This window comes from Panulirus ornatus, chromosome 56, assembly GCF_036320965.1.
Source record: "Panulirus ornatus isolate Po-2019 chromosome 56, ASM3632096v1, whole genome shotgun sequence".
Classification (NCBI taxonomy): Eukaryota; Metazoa; Arthropoda; class Malacostraca; order Decapoda; family Palinuridae; genus Panulirus; species Panulirus ornatus.
Window position 1 is genome coordinate 2,160,849 of NC_092279.1, and position 20,380 is coordinate 2,181,228.

Consider the following 20,380-nt stretch of genomic DNA (forward strand, 5'->3'; position numbering starts at 1 on the left):
GAGAGAGAGAGAGAGAGAGAGAGAGAGAGAGAGAGAGAGAGAGAGAGAGAGAGAGAAAAGGGGTGTGGGCTGTTATGAGTTGTGAGGAAGAGACATTAACAAGCAAAATTGACCCCTGACATCATTTGAGCAATGTGAGAGAGAGAGAGAGAGAGAGAGAGAGAGAGAGAGAGAGAGAGAGAGAGAGAGAGAGAGAGAGAGAGAGAGAAGGGATTCCCACATTTTCCCCCTGAACTACCATTCTCGCACATGGCTCTTCACAACATCACTCACACAACAACATGGAGTGAGTGTTACGTACACCTGTAATGGTTGTAGATGGTGGTTGTGGTAGATGGCTGGTAAAGCAATAAGTTCAAGACTTTTGAAGTGTGTATTTAGCGTCAACTGATCTCTAGAGCGGTGGCCTTCGAGACCAGGGTTAATTAAGAAACCCTAGTTGTGGTGGTGCTAGAAACCCCCGGTGTTACTAGAAACCTTATTATAACCCTTTGATTACAATGGGACGCTCCTTGAACACGACCAGAAAAGGCCTTAAGATGGGGGGAGGGGGCCTTTTTTTTTGGGGGGGGGGGGTTGGGTTGGTGGGGGCCCCTTTGCACAAGTCACTCAGCCAAACCAAAATACGAATGTTCTATATTTTCTGTTTTCTGTATTTTCTGTTTTCTGTATTTTCTGGTTTCTATATTTTCTGTTTTCTATATTTTCTGTTTTCTATATATATTTTTCTTATCCAAATTCACTATTTTCATTCAGACCAGGAACTACGAGGTCAAGAAAATATAGAAAACAGAAAACATAGAAAACAGAAAATATAGAAATATAGAAATATAGAAATACTTAGAAAAGCAAATGGATTTGTATGTAGCATTTATGGATCTGGAGAAGGCATATGATAGAGTTGATAGAGATGCTCTGTGGAAGGTATTAAGAATATATGGTGTGGGAGGCAAGTTGTTAGAAGCAGTGAAAAGTTTTTATCGAGGATGTAAGGCATGTATACGTGTAGGAAGAGAGGAAAGTGATTGGTTCTCAGTGAATGTAGGTTTGCGGCAGGGGTGTGTGATGTCTCCATGGTTGTTTAATTTGTTTATGGATGGGGTTGTTAGGGAGGTAAATGCAAGAGTTTTGGAAAGAGGGGCAAGTATGCAGTCTGTTGGGGATGAGAGAGCTTGGGAAGTGAGTCAGTTGTTGTTCGCTGATGATACAGCGCTGGTGGCTGATTCATGTGAGAAACTGCAGAAGCTGGTGACTGAGTTTGGTAAAGTGTGTAAAGGAAGAAAGTTGAGAGTAAATGTGAATAAGAGCAAGGTTATTAGGCACAGTAGGGTTGAGGGTCAAGTCAATTGGGAGGTAAGTTTGAATGGAGAAAAACTGGAGGAAGTGAAGTGTTTTAGATATCTGGGAGTGGATCTGTCAGCGGATGGAACCATTGAAGCGGAAGTGGATCATAGGGTGGGGGAGGGGGCGAAAATTTTGGGAGCCTTGAAAAATGTGTGGAAGTCGAGAACATTATCCCGGAAAGCAAAAATGGGTATGTTTGAAGGAATAGTGGTTCCAACAATGTTGTATGGTTGCGAGGCGTGGGCTATGGATAGAGTTGTTCGCAGGAGGATGGATGTGCTGGAAATGAGATGTTTGAGGACAATGTGTGGTGTGAGGTGGTTTGTTCGAGTAAGTAACGTAAGAGTAAGAGAGATGTGTGGAAATAAAAAGAGCGTGGTTGAGAGAGCAGAAGAGGGTGTTTTGAAATGGTTTGGGCACATGGAGAGAATGAGTGAGGAAAGATTGACCAAGAGGATATATGTGTCGGAGGTGGAGGGAACGAGGAGAAGAGGGAGACCAAATTGGAGGTGGAAAGATGGAGTGAAAAGGATTTTGTGTGATCGGGGCCTGAACATGCAGGAGGGTGAAAGGAGGGCAAGGAATAGAGTGAATTGGAGCGGTGTGGTATACAGGGGTTGACGTGCTGTCAGTGGATTGAATCAAGGCATGTGAAGCGTCCGGGGTAAACCATGGAAAGCTGTGTAGGTATGTATATTTGCGTGTGTGGACGTATGTATATACATGTGTATGGGGGGGTTGGGCCATTTCTTTCGTCTGTTTCCTTGCGCTACCTCGCAAACGCGGGAGACAGCGACGAGGTATAAAAAAAAAAAAAAAAAAAATATTTTCTGTTTTCTATATTTTCTGGTTTCTATATTTTCTGTTTTCTATATTTTCTGTTTTCTATATTTTCTGGTTTCTATATTTTCTGTTTTCTATATTTTCTGTTTTCTATATTTTCTGTTTTCTATATTTTCTGTTTTCTATATTTTCTGTTTTATGTATTTTCTGTTTTCTATATTTTCTGTTTTCCATATTTTCAGTTTTCTATATTTTCTGTTTTCTATATTTTCTGTTTTCTATATTTTCTTGACCTCGTAGTTTCTGGTCTGAATGAAAGAAGTGAATTTGGATAAGAAAAATATATGCGGTTTTTTTTTCTATTTTGGCCTCAATATCATATGCCAGTTTTTACCTTAGGGGATAGAGACTTATTTCCCTGGGTCATGATGTATTTTTGAAATGATACCGATTTATAATTGAAAATTGACTTAATTATGAGGAGATAAAGTAGAGATAAGAATAACTGATGTTTATCTAACAATAAGGCAAAAGGTTGAGCAGCGATATATATATATATATATATATATATATATATATATATATATATATATATATATATATATATATATATATATATTTTTTTTCATACTATTCGCCATTTCCCGCGATAGCGAGGTAGCGTTAAAAACAGAGGACTGGGCCTTTTTTGGAATATCCTCACCTGGCCCCCTTCTCTGTTCCTTCTTTTGGAAAATTAAAAAAAAAAAAAACGAGAGGGGACGATTTCCAGCCCCCCGCTCCCTCCCCTTTTAGTCGCCTTCTACGACACGCAGGGAATACGTGGGAAGTATTATTTCTCCCCTATCCCCAGGGATAATATATATATATATATTTTTTTTTTTTTTTGCTTTGTCGCTGTCTAGCGCGTTTGCGAGGTAGTGCAAGGAAACAGACAAAAGAAATGGCCCGACCCACCCCCATACACATGTACATACATACGTCCACACGCGCAAATATACATACCTACACAGCTTTCCATGGTTTACCCCAGACGCTTCACATGCCCTGATTCAATCCACTGACAGCACGTCAACCCCGGTATACCACATCGATCCAATTCACTCTATTCCTTGCCCTCCTTTCACCCTCCTGCATGTTCAGGCCCCGATCACACAAAATCTTTTTCACTCCATCTTTCCACCTCCAATTTGGTCTCCCACTTCTCCTCGTTCCCTCCACCTCCGACACATATATCCTCTTGGTCAATCTTTCCTCACTCATTCTCTCCATGTGCCCAAACCATTTCAAAACACCCTCTTCTGCTCTCTCAACCACGCTCTTTTTATTTCCACACATCTCTCTTACCCTTACGTTACTTACTCGATCAAACCACCTCACACCACACATTGTCCTCAAACATCTCATTTCCAGCACATCCATCCTCCTACGCACAACTCTATCCATAGCCCACGCCTCGCAACCATACAACATTGTTGGAACTACTATTCCTTCAAACATACCCATTTTTGCTTTCCGAGATAATGTTCTCGACTTCCACACATTCTTCAAGGCTCCCAGGATTTTCGCCCCCTCCCCCACCCTATGATCCACTTCCGCTTCCATGGTTCCATCCGCTGCCAGATCCACTCCCAGATATCTAAAACACTTTACTTCCTCCAGTTTTTCTCCATTCAAACTTACCTCCCAATTGACTTGACCCTCAACCCTACTGTACCTAATAACCTTGCTCTTATTCACATTTACTCTTAACTTTCTTCTTTTACACACTTTACCAAACTCAGCCACCAGCTTCTGCAGTTTCTCACATGAATCAGCCACCAGCGCTGTATCATCAGCGAACAACGACTGACTCACTTCCCAAGCTCTCTCATCCCCAACAGACTTCATACTTGCCCCTCTTTCCAAAACTCTTGCATTCACCTCCCTAACAACCCCATCCATAAACAAATTAAACAACCATGGAGACATCACACACCCCTGCCGCAAACCTACATTCACTGAGAACCAATCACTTTCCTCTCTTCCTACACGTACACATGCCTTACATCCTCGATAAAAACTTTTCACTGCTTCTAACAACTTGCCTCCCACACCATATATTCTTAATACCTTCCACAGAGCATCTCTATCAACTCTATCATATGCCTTCTCCAGATCCATAAATGCTACATATATATATATATATATATATATATATATATATATATATATATATATATATATATATATATATATATATATATATATATATAGTCTTTGGTTCCCTGGTGCATTCGCTCCTCCATAATCACGGTTGGCTTCCACACAGTTCGTGGGTCAGGTATCATAGTGTTGCAGGTGTTTCAGTCCCCACCACACCCTCACTACACATCATCACCACACATCATCATCACACCCTCACCACACCTCACCACACCCTCACCACACCCTCACTACACGTCATCACCACACCCTCACCACACATCACCACACCCCTCCACACCCCTACCTCATCACACCTCACTACACCCTCACCACACCCTCACTACACCTCACCACACCCTCACCACACCCCCTCACCACACCTCACCACACCCTCACCACACCCTCACCACACCTCACCACACGCCCCTCACCTCACCACACCCTCACCACACCTCACCACACGCCCCTCACCTCACCACACCCTCACCACTCACCTCAAAGAGTATCTCACCGCTCATGGTGATGAGACAGACGGCCAGGTCGCCAATGGCCAAGTTGATGATGAAGATGTTGACGCGCGAGGTTGGGCAGCGGAGGCTGGAGCAGCCAAGGACCACGATCACCATCACGTTCCCCGCCAGGCTGAGTACCATTAACACCGCCAGGGTCGCGACCCGCTGGATGGCGGACGCCGTCCACACCTCCCTACCGTAGGACCAAGTGGACGTAAAGCTTAATAAGGCTTATTATTACTCATAACTCATTCGCCTCCACCACCACCAGCCTCATACACTCACAGGGGTCCTTGTGTACAGCTCGTATGAGGCTGTCTGCCACCAGCCACACGGGGAAGTAAGCGGTGTTGTTTACATGGACGAAGGGAGACGCTTGACATAATGCAGTTATGATAGATAAAGTCGTTTACTAAGGTACGTATGACATTATAAAGGGTAGAGGAGACGTCAGATAAGAGATACTGCTTATCTATGCCTGGAGATAGAGGATCCTAGGGGTAGGTTGTAGACAAACAGCTTTTAAAACAGAGGAGGTCGGATAAGAGGCGTGTTTAGGGCAATGGCGGTTTATGTATCAACTTTTTTAAATCGATAAAACAAAGAGGAATTTGGATATATCAGGACGCTGCCTATAATATAATGGGTCTAATCATGGGGTATATATGGCTGGTATATGATATAATGGGTCTAATCATTGGGTATATATAGCTGGTATATGATATAATGGGTCTAATCATTGGGTATATATAGCTGGTATATGATATAGTGGGTATAATCATTGGGTATATATAGCTGGTATATGATATAGTGGGTCTAATCATACAGTATATGTGGCTGGTATATGATATAGTGGGTCTAATCATGGGGTATATCTGGCTGGTATACGTATAGCAGTATATGATATAGAAGATCTAATCATGCAGTATATGACCCAAAGTATAAGTGATTGGATTGTTTATATATATATATATATATATATATATATATATATATATATATATATATATATATATATATATATATATATATATATATATCCCCTCCCCATACAACGAACCCTGCCAGCTCTTTTCGCTCTATGGGAGACATATGAAACGAAACGTTTTGAAATAGAAGAATATAATTCTTTGAATCAAAGGCTGAGATAAATGAGTTATGATAAATGAGGAGCTCTGGTTATCGGAGGCTGAGATAAATGAGTTATGATAAATGAGGAGCTGGCTAGCATTAGCTCTGGTTATTTTAATTAGCTGTGGTGGATTCCACGGTAGACCTCACCTTGTTAGACCCCGAGTGAGGGAGGATGAGGGGGTTGTAACAGTAGGACAGAGAGACGTGGGTTCGTATCCACGAGAGATGTAGGTACGTTTTTCCACTGCGTTGGCCACACTGAACGAGTGTGTGTGTGTGTGTGTGTGTGTGTGGGTGTGTGTGTGTGTGTGTATGTGTGTGTGTGTGTGTTTGTGTGTGTGTGTGTGTGTGTGTGTGTGTGTGTGTGTGTGTGTGTGTGCGTGTGTGTGTGTGTGTGTTTGTGTGTGTGTGTGCGTGTGTGTGTGTGTGCGTGTGTGTGTGTGTGTGTGTGTGTGTGTGTGTGTGCGTGTGTGTGTGTGTGTGTTTGTGTATGTGTGTGCGTGTGTGTGTGTGTGTGCGTGTGTGTGTGTGTGTGTGTGTGTGTGTGTGTGTGTGTGTGTGTGTGTGTGTGTGTGTGTGTGTGTGTGTGTGTGTGTGTGTGTGTGTGTGTGTGTGTGTGTGTGTGTGTGTGTGTGTGTGTGTGTGTGCTGTTCTTGGAGATGCACATGACAAGATTTGTTTATTCATGAGCACGACGGTACGACCCTCGAGCACGACGGTACGACCCCTTGAGCACGAAGGTACGACCCTTTGAGCACGACGGTAAGACCCCTTGAGCACGACGGTACGACCCCTTGAGCACGACGGTACGACCCCTTGAGCACGACGGTACGACCCCTTGAGCACGACGGTACGACCCTCGAGCACGACGGTACGACCCCTTGAGCACGACGGTACGACCCCTTGAGCACGACGGTACGACCCCTTGAGCACGACGGTACGACCCTCGAGCACGACGGTACGACCCTTTGAGCACGACGGTACGACCCCTTGAGCACGACGGTACGACCCTTTGAGCACGACGGTACGACCCTCGAGCACGACGGTACGACCCTTTGAGCACGAAGGTACGTTCGTACGTTCCGTTCTTGGACCAGTGGTCAAATGCCTCCATTCCGTTCTTGGACCAGTGGTCAAATGTCTCCATTGTTCTGTCTTCCGTCTATGACTGGGAAGTTTATGTTGGTTTTTTGAAAATGCGTTTAATCCAGCCCTTAACATGTCAGGTTAAACTGCCAGCTGTGTTGGAGTGCAGGGGACAGGTTAAACTGCCAGCTGTGTTGGAGTGCAGGGGGCAGGTTAAACTGGCAGCTGTGTTGGAGTGCAGGGGGCAGGTTAAACTGGCAGCTGTGTTGGAGTGCAGGGGACAGGTTAAACTGGCAGCTGTGTTGGAGTGCAGGAGACAGGTTAAACTGGCAGCTGTGTTGGAGTGCAGGGCACAGGTTAAACTGCCAACTGTGTTGGAGTGCAGGGGACAGCTTAAACTGGCAGCTGTGTTGCAGTGCAGGGCACAGGTTAAACTGCTAGCTGTGTTGGAGTGCAGGGGGCAGGTTAAACTGGCAGCTGTGTTGGAGTGGCGGGGACAGGTTAAACTGCCAGCTGTGTTGGAGTGCAGGGGACAGCCCCCTTGGGGGCTGTTGACACCTCGGGGCGGAGTCATGGACGACGCGTCTCAACCCCGGGCGAGGGGGAGGATAAGGCGGCCCCGTGGGAGCAGGACATGAAGAGAGGAGGTGGTGTGAGGTAGTAAGATCCTCCGGGTCTCAAGCAGTTTCAGCCATGGCTCAGCTCCAGGAGGGATGTCTCAGCGGGTCGGCTTTGCTAAAAGCTGGAAGCTCTTGGATCTAGAGGGGTTTCTCTCGCTGGCATTATGAGGTAAAGGGGCTTGTGAGGAAGGAGGAGGGGATGCTGTCGTCCCCCTTTGGTTATCTGTGAGGTAGGATAAGGGAGGGGATTTATATGTGGTCTTTGGACAGAGACTGCAGGACATTGAGCGAAAGACGTCTCTCGGTTTCTTGGAGGTCTTTACCGTGGTTGGTTAGGAGGGTCTGTGGTTTTTGAGGCGAGGCGCTGGAAGGTTCGTTTCCAGCCATGGCTCCTTCGTCCCTCGTCCATCGAGAGACATAGTTCAAGCTCCTTCATGACCCTGTCCTCAATATATTTCCTTCTTGTCTTTGACAGGGAGGACCAATATATATATGAGGAACGTATTGGCGAATTTAGTGATGGCTGGCATGACACGAGTGTATATTATGAGGAAATTGTTTTATACTCCCCTAATTTGGAATCCTGACGAGATGTGCCACTGCTTTTGGTAAGTGTGTGTTCCTTCGTGGTGTTCTTCGTCAAGAGTCCTTCTCCTGTCTATATCCTTGCAGTTAAAGCTTTCCCATTTGATTATTTTTGCCAGTATGTGTTTAGAGGTCTTTCGACTGGAGTGGATGGCCTTTGAATTTATCTGTGGATGGAGAGGGAAATGCATCCTCTATCACTGCTGACGAAGGCAGGACGTGCCTTTTGCAGGGCCTGGTGTCCACCTGTGTGGAGGACAGGATAACCCTAAGATGAGGACATCTTTCGAAGATTTTAAAGAATTATCGTCTTTGGATCTTTATCCTTATCTTATCTGTGTGTAGCAAGTGGTCCTTGATCAAGCCGGGCCAGATTTCTCTTCACGCCTTCCCATACCACAAGGGACTGGAGGATGGTAAGTGGGTATGGTGGTTTTAAACGCTTCATCTCAGTTCGAGAAGAAAAAGGACTTCGGCAAAGCAATTTGACCCCACGATCCTCCCTTCTTCAATTCCAGGATGTTGGCATGGTAACCACTCTTTCACATGGGTCTTTCCAGGGCCAATCTTCAGACTAATTTCGCTGTGTCAGACAGTCGAGATATGAGTCGACATTTGGGATCTGTTTCCCCTGGAAAAGTGATTATGGGTGAGATCTGCGTTTTCCAGGTGCCTGGAAAACCTAACCCCAAGGGCCATGGAGAAGTGTGGTAGTTAACTGGTGGTTATGTTATCTTAATGCGTTGCTGTAATCGTCCCTTATCTCCCAGGTTACATGGGTCGTCTGCCCCACACTCAGCGAGGGTGATCACTCTGTTGTTGCGTCTGTGGTTAGTACGTAAGTGAGTTCCTGAAGAGCACAAGTGTTGTTTCTTCCAGGAGTTCCAGTTTCCCGCTGGGGTCTTTGGTGTTCCAGTCAGCCCGCTGGGGTCTTTGGTGCTGAAGCCAGCCCGCTGCGGTCCTTGGAGATTCAGTCAGCCTGCTGGGGTCTTTGGACTTCCAGTCAGCCCGCTGGGGTCTTTGGAGTTCCAGTCTGCCCGCTGGGGTCTTTGGAGTTCCAGTTAGCCCGCTGGGGTCTTTGGAGTTCCAGTCTGCCCGCTGGGGTCTTTGGACTTCCAGTCAGCCCGCTGGGGTCTTTGGTTCTCTGGGGGTACCGTGACCCAGAGCGTGGCTGACGCCCACTGGTCTCTCTGGGGTTGTCTGGCCAGAAATAGACGCGCACCATCTATTGCCCCTGTCATTATCTCGAGCCTACATCAAGGGTGTAGCGATTCTACAGCAAGACCAGGTAGAAACTGCTTTTAAACGCCTTTGGAATGGATGTATTTATTTGATTAAACACTCTCTGTAACGTTTTTTATTTCATTTCGTCTTATTCCTTTGGCTTGAAGGGGATTCCACACCCCGTTTTACAGCTTGTGTGTGTGGAAGAGCCTTTGGCGGAACCCCGCCAAAACCCCTTGTTAGCGTTCAATACGAGTAAAGGGTTGGGGGGGAGGGTAGTTAGCAGTTTCTCCCATTGTTTTCAATGGGGGTAATGACTGTTTGGTGGTCCCTCGGTGTATAAACAGGTTGTTGTGGTCTTCGTCTGTGAGTCGGCTCTTTGAGCTGGTGGTGGATTGATGGATTCTCCTTTTTTCTCTCTTTTTTCTTTCGAACGTGTATTTGTGAGCTGTGCTGTGCCCATGCGTTGATCTGTCTGTGAGCTCTTCTGTGTCCTGCGTTGATCTGTCTGTGAGCTGTTCTGTGTCATGCGTTGACCAGTTTGTGAGCTGTTCTGTGCCATGCGTTGATCTGTCTGTGAGCTCTTCTGTGTCCTGCGTTGATCTGTTTGTGAGCTCTTCTGTGTCCTGCGTTGATCTGTTTGTGAGCTGTTCTGTGCCATGCGTTGACCAGCCTGTGAGCTGTTCTGTGCCATGCGTTGACCAGCCTGTGAGCTGTTCTGTGCCATGCGTTGACCTGCCTGTGAGCTGTTCTGTGCCATGCGTTGACCTGCCTGTGAGCTGTTCTGTGCCATGCGTTGACCAGCTTGTGAGCTGTTCTGTGCCATGCGTTGACCAGCCTGTGAGCTGTTCTGTGCCATGCGTTGACCAGCTTGTGAGCTGTTCTGTGCCATGCGTTGACCAGCTTGTGAGCTGTTCTGTGCCATGCGTTGACCAGTCTGTGAGCTGTTCTGTGCCATGCGTTGACCTGCCTGTGAGCTGTTCTGTGCCTTACTTTGATCGGTCTGTGACCCGTTCTGTGTCATGTATGAACGTGTCTGTGAGAACTTTCTCGTAGCACTGCCTCGGTCTTCGTCTGATGTCCCCTCGTTTGTAATCACCAATTACTTGGCTTCGGTAATTACTGTATGGGTGATTCCACTTCCAGAAGCTCGTCTCCTGTCCTTAAATGGTTGTTCGTGGTTGTGGTGGTGGTTGTGGTGAGGGGGGGGCGAATTTGTGAAGAGGGAGTGTTTATGGTGTGTCTGCTCCTCGTTGCTGTTCATCCCTTCGAGTACGACTTGGGGCTATGCTCTCTCTCTCTCTCTCTCTCTCTCTCTCTCTCTCTCTCTCTCTCTCTCTCTCTCTCTCTCTCTCTCTGTGTGTGTGTGTGTGTGTGTGTGTGTGTGTGTTGTCGAGGTCGACCTTAAGATCTTCGACCTCCAGCTGCATTTTGAGGGGGTTCTGCTATCGTATACAGCCGAGGTCGACCTTCAGGTCCACCCCCCCCCCCCCTTACGACACCCACACGTAATGTAACCTAGCCAAAATACACCTGACCTAACCTAGCAAAATAGAGTTGATTTAATCGAGCCAAACTTTAGCCTTACCTGAAACATGGTCTGATCTAACCTAACCTAGCCAAAACTAGCAGCCAAACCTAAGCTAACTTAACCTTGTCAAACCAAAGCCTGGCCTAACCTAGCGTAACCTAGCTTAGCATAGCATAACCTAAACTTCTTTGACAGTAGAAATAGATGGTTGTAAATGGGTAGTTACTGGACTGGGAAGATACGGTGTGAGGGTTAGTGAAGCTTCGAGACACGAAGGTTGGGGGTGTCTGAGGATTGAGCCAGTGTGTGTGTGTGTGGAGAGAGAGAGAGAGAGAGAGAGAGAGAGAGAGAGAGAGAGAGAGAGAGAGAGGGCTTAAGCCTCAGGTCCAAGGGCAGGCCATTGTAGCCAAGGATCGTACGCTTGCGCTCCAGGGTCGCTCAAGGGCCGTACAAGGGGTTTCAAAGGTCGTTCAAAGGCTTTGGCGAAGGAGTCAGGTTCAGCGTCGCCTTCCAGGAGGTGAAGTGATTGGCTGGCGGTGGCTGTGCCCTAAGGCCTGGGGAGTGAGGAGGTGGGGCGCTTGGGCGGTGGGGCGGCGGGGGCTGGGTTCATCCACCTAGATCATCCACGGGAGACGAGAGCGAGACATGAGGAGGACAAGCGTTGGGAAAGGACATTCGGGAAGTGTCTTCCATGAGCAGTGAGGAGGCGAAGGGAAGTGGCAGATCTTGGGCGTCAGGGAGGGCTGGGCCATCAGGGTCGTCCTGGAACTCCTGTGGGCGGAGGGCAGTGTGAGAGACAGGAGAGAGAGAGAGAGAGAGAGAGAGAGAGAGAGAGAGAGAGAGAGAGAGAGAGAGAGAGAGAGAGGCGCGTCACCCGCCGATGGAACAGAAAGCTGTCAGTGAGTGATGGAGGCCACACTCCATCCTTTCCAGGACTGGACGGAAGGGTTTCCAGTATTCCAGAATACACACATCCATGACCAAAGAGAGCCAGTGACTGGAAGGTCTGGTGAAGCCCCGTTTAGTGTATATAGTGATATACATCACTGATAAGAGATAAGAGTTGATCTTAAGGGATCCAGGCTGTGTTAACACTGAGGGTTCCAGGCCGTGTTAACGCCGTGTTCCTACTGCCACTAGAAATTAAAATGAGCCAGAATTGATGGCTTTCTGGGAGCCGGTTATATGCAGCCCTACATCCACCACCTCCTCATCCACCAGCCCCTCACCCACCAGCCCCTCATCCACCAGCCCCACACCCACCAGTCCCTCATCCACCAGTCCCTCATCCACCACCTACTCACCACCAGCCCCTTACCCACCCTCCCATCACCCATCAGCCCCTCAACCACCAGCCTCTCACACACCAGCCCCTCACCCACCATCCCCTAACCAACCAGCCCCTCACCAACCAGCCCCTCACCCACCACCCCCTCACCCACCACCCCCTCACCCACCACCCCCTCACCCACCATCCCCTCACCCACCAGCCCCTCACCCACCATCCCCTCACCCATCAGCCCCTCACCCACCAGCCCCTCACCCACCAGCCCCACATCCACCACCTACTCACCCACCAGCCCCTCACCCACCAGCCCCTCACCCACCACCCCCTCACCCACCAGCCCCTCACCCACTCTCCCATCACCCATCAGCCCCTCACCCACCATCCCCTCACCCACCATCCCCTCACCCACCAGCCCCTCACCCACCATCCCCTCACCCACCCTTCCATCACCCACCATCCCCTCACCCACCAGCCCCTCTCCCACTAGCCCTTCATCCACAGCCCCTCACCCACCATCCCCTCACCCACCAGCCCCTCACCCACTAGCCCCTCACCCACTAGCCCCTCACCCACCAGCCCCTCACCCACAGCCCCTCACCCCCAGCCCCTCACCCACCAGCCCCTCACCCACCAGCCCCTCACCCACCAGCCCCTCACCCACTAGCCCCTCACCCACTAGCCCCTCACCCACCCGCCCCTCACCCACCACCCCCTCACCCACCCTCCCATCACCCACCATCCCCTCACCCACCATCCCCTCACCCACCAGCCCCACATCCACCACCTACTCACCCACCAGCCCCTCACCCACCAGCCCCTCACCCACCAGCCCCTCACCCACCACCCCCTCACCCACCAGCCCCTCACCCACCCTCCCATCACCCATCAGCCCCTCACCCACCATCCCCTCACCCACCATCCCCTCACCCACCAGCCCCTCACCCACCATCCCCTCACCCACCCTTCCATCACCCACCATCCCCTCACCCACCAGCCCCTCACCCACTAGCCCTTCATCCACAGCCCCTCACCCACCATCCCCTCACCCACCAGCCCCTCACCCACTAGCCCCTCACCCACCAGCCCCTCACCCACTAGCCCCTCACCCCCAGCCCCTCACCCACCAGCCCCTCACCCACCAGCCCCTCACCCACCAGCCCCTCACCCACCAGCCCCTCACCCACTAGCCCCTCACCCACCAGCCCCCTCACCCACCAGCCCCTCACCCACCACCCCCTCACCCACCATCCCCTCACCCACCAGCCCCTCACCCACCGGGGGAAGGACCCCATATGTACCTGTTATGGATGATGGTGGCGCCCTGTGGTATGAGAGGGTTCAGCGTGGTGAAGACCTCGTCTCCAGTGGCGTTGAGGAGCAGCAGCATCTCCTCCTCCTCCTCCCCTGTCGTCGTCAGGGTCACCAGGGCGCTCGGGGACGTCATCCTGGCCGAGGTCATCTGGTAGGTCACCTCAGGTCATTGTAAGTCACTGCTCCTCGCCAGGTCTCACCCCAGGTCAAGTCAGGCCAGGCCAGGCGTCTGACCCAGGTTTCTAGACCTGTGGTGGAAGAAAAAAAGGTTCATCTATAAGGATTGTTTATATTTTGACACTTGATCGCCGTTTCCCGCGTTGAGGTAGCGCCAGGAAGAGACGGCGAAGAAAGGCCACATTGGCTCACATCCGTTCTTTAGCTGTCATGTGTAATTCATCGAAACCACAGCTCCCTATGCACATCCAGGCCCCCACAGGTTTACCCCGGACGCCTCATATGCCCTGGTACAGTCCACTGACAGCACGTCGACCCCAGTATACCACCTCGTTCCAATTCATCCTATCCCGTACACGCCTCTCACCCTTCCAAAGTTTCAGAGGTGGCTCTTAGACTGGGGAAGGTAGACAGAAGGTAAGCGTTCAGAATTAAAAATTCACAAGGATGAGGTTGTGGTTGAAGAACCTTAAACGGGAAGCAATGATGTGTGAGTAATGGGAGGGGTCAGAGGTGATGAAAGAGGTCAAGTGTGTTGGATGACGCTCACAGAGGCAGTGAACAAGTTGGGCAATGAAACTTCCAGGCAGCTTAGTGTGAGTGGATTACATAAAGGATCAAGCTGAAGCTGACTGCGGCGAAAGCCTTGGTAGAAACTGTAAAAGTGAGAGCCACAGATGGTCTTCTCCTCCTTCTAGCTTGAGATAAAAGAGTTCTAGTAAGCTGATGGGGCAGTAGGTGGTAGAGGAGAAGAGGTGCTAAAATCTCACATTACCAAAATTGTTGGAAGTGTATGGCAATGTTGGTTCACTTTCCCTCTTCTATAGGTATTACTTTGGTTTTTGCTCCCTAGAGCTGGCTGATTGTGTGCCCCCCACCATTAACTAGACCATACGGTGCTTGGCAAGCTGCTGCGTCAAATGATTACTGCGTGTAGCCATTGGCAACTCAAGGGTGGTGGGCCGCTTTGATAACTGTTTCTTTCCCGACACGTCGAAGCTTTGGAACTCTCTACCTTCTCATGTCTTTCCCAATAACTATGATCTGGCACGTTTCACAAGACAGGTTTTTTCCATTACCTTCAACATTCTTCAATACTTTCCCTTGTCTTTTCTTTTCTCCCCGTGTCGTAATCCTTCCTGTAGTCCAATTAAAGCCCGACCTTAACGTGGTGTTTTGCCCGTAACTGGAGCCTCTAACGTAAAGAAGAAAAGAATACAACGTCTCTGTATAACCCAATTAGATACAAGTGTGCCTCCACGGGGTAAAAGAGAGTGGGACTCTCCCTCGAAATTGGAAAGGGACGCCCAATTAGCCGAGGATTTTGAGACGCAGGGAGGGAGCTGCTGACGATGGCGAGGGAGAGAGAGAGAGAAAGAGAGAGAGAGAGAGAGAGAGAGAGAGAGAGAGAGAGAGAGAGAGAGAGAGAGAGAGAGAGAGTGTGTGTCTGGCTCCTGAAGGCGAGCTCCTGACGCAGTCTTGTACTTCGTCAGCGGGCGTAACGGAGCGCATCACCGCGGAAGATTGTGCATCGGTGTGGCTACCTCCAGAGTGGGTGTGAGGTGGCGCTGGGTGGAGGTGGGCGGTTTGAGGGGCGGGGGGTAGTGGGTGGGGGTGGGGGGGTCAGGTCACTGGAAGATGATGGGGAAATTGGTCGTTAGTGAATTGAGCTACGTGTCTTCAGGGGGGAATTAGTTAGGGATGGAGGGTAACGAGGGAGAATGGTCGTTCAGTCCGTCTCTAACGAGGGAGAATGGTCGTTCAGTCCGTCTCTAACGAGGGAGGATGGTCGTTCAGTCCGCCCCTAACGAGGGAGAATGGTCGTTCAATACGCCCCTAACGAGGGAGAATGGTCGTTTAGTCTGCCCCTAACGAGGGAGAATGGTCGTTCAGTCCGTCCCTAACGAGGGAGAATGGTCGTTCAGTCCGTCCCTAACGAGGGAGAATGGTCGTTCACTCCACCCCTAACGAGGGAGAATGGTCGTTCAGTCCGTCTCTAACGAGGGAGAATGGTCGTTCAGTCCGTCTCTAACGAGGGAGAATGGTCGCTCAGTCCGCCCTTAACTATACCAGTTTCCCCTCAGCGAACTGGTTGTTGTGTATCAGGTGCCGTTGTTTGAATGGCACAGAAGGATTAACACTCCCCTCTCCTTGTTATAGCCACACTGTACCTATTGTATGTAGTCCTGTGTGTGTGTGTGTGTGTGTGTGTGTGTGTGTGTGTTTGTATATGTGTGTGTGTGTGTGTGTGTGTGTGTTTGTATATGTGTGTGTGTGTGTGTGTGTGTGTGTGTGTGTGTGTATGTGTATGACGTTATTGTGTGTGTGTGTGTATGTGTATGACGTTGTTGTGTGTGTGTGTGTGTGTGTGTGTGTGTGTGTGTTTGTATATGTGTGTGTGTGTGTGTGTGTGTGTGTGTGTGTGTGTGTGTGTGTCCCACTCCATCATACACCTGGAGGGGGAACACGAGATCACATTTTGGGGGCACTTCTGCTCCTTTGAAGTCTTGGAAAGGCGAGCTTGCGTGTATTCCCCGTAGCGACGCTCCGATGCGGTGCTTCGACCACCACTGCCTCCGTTGGAACGAGAAGGGGTGGGTTCTCTCTCATCTCGAACCCTGGGATGTTGGGGGTCAAGGGATCCTGGCACAAGTTAGCCAGAAATTCTTAAAGTTGTTTAGATGTCTCGTCTCAAAGAAGGGAGGGAGGGGGGAGAAAACTTAAGAAGGCATTTTCTATATCGACTCTCTCCCTGAACAAGGTTAGATTGAATTGTATAGATTATAGAATGTCACGATTACCCAATATATATGTATATATATTTTTCTTTCTTTCAAACTATTCGCCATTTCCCGCGTTAGCGAGGTAGCGTTAAGAACAGAGGACTGGGCCTTTGAGGGAATATCCTCACCTGGCCCCCTTCTCTGTTCCTTCTTTTGGAAAATTTAAAAAAAAAAAAACGAGAGGGGAGGATTTCCAGCCACCCGCTCCCTCCCCTTTTAGTCGCCTTCTACGACACGCAGGGAATACGTGGGAAGTATTCTTTCTCCCCTATCCCCAGGGAATAGATATATAGGGAATATATATATATATATATATATATATATATATATATATATATATATATATATATATATATATATATATCAGCGAGTGCGCCCTGTCATAGTACACATAATACCCTCCAACAGCAAGGATTCGAACCACTACCATTTGTGTGAGAGCTGGATACACCAACCACTTTGGGCTAGTGTTAGAATACCCACCTCCCACACAAATGGTAGTGGTTCGAAGCCTTGCTCTCGAAGGGCATTCTATGTTATAGATAGATAAATAGATAGATAGATAGATAGATAGATAGATAGATAGATAGTTAAATAGATAGATGCCCCTCCTATATCACCCCAGAGTCGTTGGGGTTTTCCCAAATGTCATGGTGTTCATCCCATGAGAAAAGAAAAAATCCTTGCATGATTGCTCTGGTACCACGGGTCTGCCACACGGGCCATGATAAGGTTGCGACCTCTGGCAACCTAACCAAACCCTCAGTGGAGGAGGAGGAGGGCTGGGTTTGGTCTCACATCTTAGTCCTCCTCGAGGCTGCAAACACTTCGTCCTGCGTCCTTTGAAGTCTACCGGACGCCTCCCCTCCTTCCTTCCTCTCCTTCTAGTGGGCGCTGGCTGCTGGACATACTTTCCTCCCTTTCCAATGGACGTGATGGGGAAAGCCTCATTTTTTTTCCCTCCCTTCATGATGTTTCATAGCTTTATGAGAGGATGTTGTGAGGGAGTGGAGGAGGAAGATAAGTATCCACCTTGTGAGGACCTTGGTACGACCCTTTGAGCACGACGGTACGACCTTCGAGCTCGATTGGCACGACCCTTTGAATACGACGGCACGATCCTTAGGTACGAAGGCCTAGCCTTTGGCCTGACAGACCTGTTCACAATGCCTAAGCATCGTGGCGCCGTGGCACAAAGAGGTTAAGGGGCGTTATGCGACGTTCATTGATGTCCATTGCCACTAGAAAGGTGCGGGAGGGGGGCGCTTCTGGTCGGGTAAAGCCATCCAGCTCAGGCACAGTGAGATGGTCTACCATGCAGTCATGAGAGGGGGCTACCATGCTGCTATGAGAGGGGGCTACCATGAAGCCATGAGAGGGAGCTAAAGCCATGAGAGGGGCTACCATGTAGCCTTGAGAGGGTCTACCATGCAGCCATGAGAGGGGGCTACCATGCAGCCATGAGAACAAGGAATCCCTTTAGACCCAATTGTCACCAATGAACTCGCGTCTGTCCACAATGTTGGAGAGGTGGACGATCGAATCCCTGATTGGGTGTGGAATTACGTTTGGTTGGGGTTGGAGGAGCGGATGGAGGATTGATATATCTAGAAAATGAATACCATTTGGAATACTGCTGATCACAGAATATATATATATATATATATATATATATATATATATATATATATATATATATATATATATATATATTATTTATTTATTATTTATTTTATTTTGCTTTGTCGCTGTCTCCCGCGTTTGCGAGGTAGCGCAAGGAAACAGACGAAAGAATGGCCCAACCCACGGACATACACATGTATATACATACACGTCCACACACGCAAATATACATACCTATACATTTCAACGTATACATATATATATATACACACACTGACATATACATATATACACATGTACATAATTCATACTGTCTGCCTTTATTCATTTCCATCGCCACCTCGCCACACATGAAATAACAACCCCCTCCCCCCTCATGTGTGCGAGGTAGCGCTAGGAAGACAATAAAAGGCCCCATTCGTTCACAATTAGTCTCTAGCTGTCAGGTAATAATGCACCGAAACCACAGATCCCTTTCCACATCCAGGCCCCACAGAACTTTCCATGGTTTACCCCAGACGCTTCACATGCCCTGGTTCAATCCATTGACAGCACGTCCCCGGTATACCACATCGTTCCAATTCACTCTATTCCTTGCACGCCTTTCACCTTCCTGCATGTTCAGGCCCCGAACACTCAAAATCTTTTTCAATCCATCTTTCCACCTCCAATTTGGTCTCCCACTTCTCGTTCCCTCCACCTCTGACACATGTATCCTCTTGGTCAATCTTTCCTCACTCATCCTCTCCATGTGACCAAACCACTTCATAACACCTTCTTCTGCTCTCTCAACCACACTCTTTTTATGACCACACATCTCTCTTACCCTTACATTACTTACTCGATCAAACCACCTCACACCACATATTGTCTTCAAACATCTCATCTCCAGCACATCCACCCTCCTGCGCACAACTTTATCCATAGCCCACGCCTCGCAACCATACAGTATTGTTGGAACCACTATTCCTTCAAACATACCCATTTTTGCTTTCCGAGAAAATGTTCGCGACTTCCACACATTCTTCAAGGCTCCCAGAATTTTCGCCCCCACCCCCCACCCTATGATTCACTTCCGCTTCCATGGTTCCATCCGCTGCCAGATTCACTCCCAGATATCTAAAACTCTTTACTTCCTCCAGTTTTTCTCCATTCAAACTTACCTCCCAATTGACTTGACCCTCAACCCTACTGTACCTAATAACCTTGCTCTTATTCACATTTACTCTTAACTTTCTTCTTTCACACACTTTACCAAACTCAGTCACCAGCTTCTGCAGTTTCTCACATGAATCAGCCACCAGCGCTGTATCATCAGCGAACAACAACTGACTCACTTCCTAAGCTCTCTCATCCCCAACAGACTGCATACTTGCCCCTCTTTCCAAAACCCTTGCATTCACCTCCCTAACTACCCCATCCATAAACAAATTAAACAACCATGGAGACATCACACACCCCTGCCGCAAACCTACATTCACTGAGAACCAATCACTTTCCTCTCTTCCTACTCGTAAACTTGCCTTACATCCTCGATAAAAACTCTTCACTGCTTCTAACAACTTGCCTCCCACACCATATATTCTTAATACCTTCCACAGAGCATCTCTATCAACTCTATCATATGCCTTCTCCAGATTCATAAATGCTACATACAAATCCATTTGCTTTTCTAAGTATTTCTCACATACATTCTTCAAAGCAAACACCTGATCCACACATCCTCTACCACTTCTGAAACCACACTGCTCTTCCCCAATCTGATGCTCTCTCCATGCCTTAACCCTCCCAATCAATACCCTCCCATATAATTTACCAGGAATACTCAATAAAATTATACCTCTGTAATTTGAGCACTCACTCTTATCCCCTTTGCCTTTGTACAATGGCGCTATGCACGCATTCCGCCAATCCTCAGGCACCTCACCATGAGTCATACATACATTAAATAACCTTACCAACCAGTCAACAATACAGTCACCCCCTTTTTTAATAAATTCCACTGCAATACCATCCAAACCTGCTGCCTTGCCGGCTTTCATCTTCCGCAAAGCTTTTACTACCTCTTCTCTGTTTACCAAATCATTTTCCCTATATATATATATATATATATATATATATATATATATATATATATATATATATATATATTTCTCCCTCTCTCTCTCTCTGGAGGTCCGTGACCCTCAGTT

At 48.4% G+C, this 20,380-nt stretch overlaps 2 protein-coding genes across 2 annotated transcripts in view; one reads left to right on the forward strand and one right to left on the reverse strand.

The window, feature by feature from the left end:
• The window catches only part of LOC139765818 (uncharacterized), a 403,015-nt gene that overhangs the window by 77,092 nt on the left and 305,543 nt on the right, over positions 1 to 20,380 (forward strand). The window lies entirely within an intron of this gene.
• Positions 1 to 20,380, reverse strand: part of LOC139765771 (gonadotropin-releasing hormone II receptor-like) — a 108,044-nt gene that overhangs the window by 62,335 nt on the left and 25,329 nt on the right. Inside the window, exons 2-3 of the mRNA XM_071693559.1 lie at positions 13,593 to 13,853; positions 4,809 to 5,019 (exon numbers count right to left, since the gene is read on the reverse strand). Of these exons, the coding sequence (XP_071549660.1) occupies positions 4,809 to 5,019; positions 13,593 to 13,753 (372 nt within the window). The 5' untranslated portion in view covers positions 13,754 to 13,853. The remainder of the gene's footprint in view (positions 1 to 4,808; positions 5,020 to 13,592; positions 13,854 to 20,380) is intronic.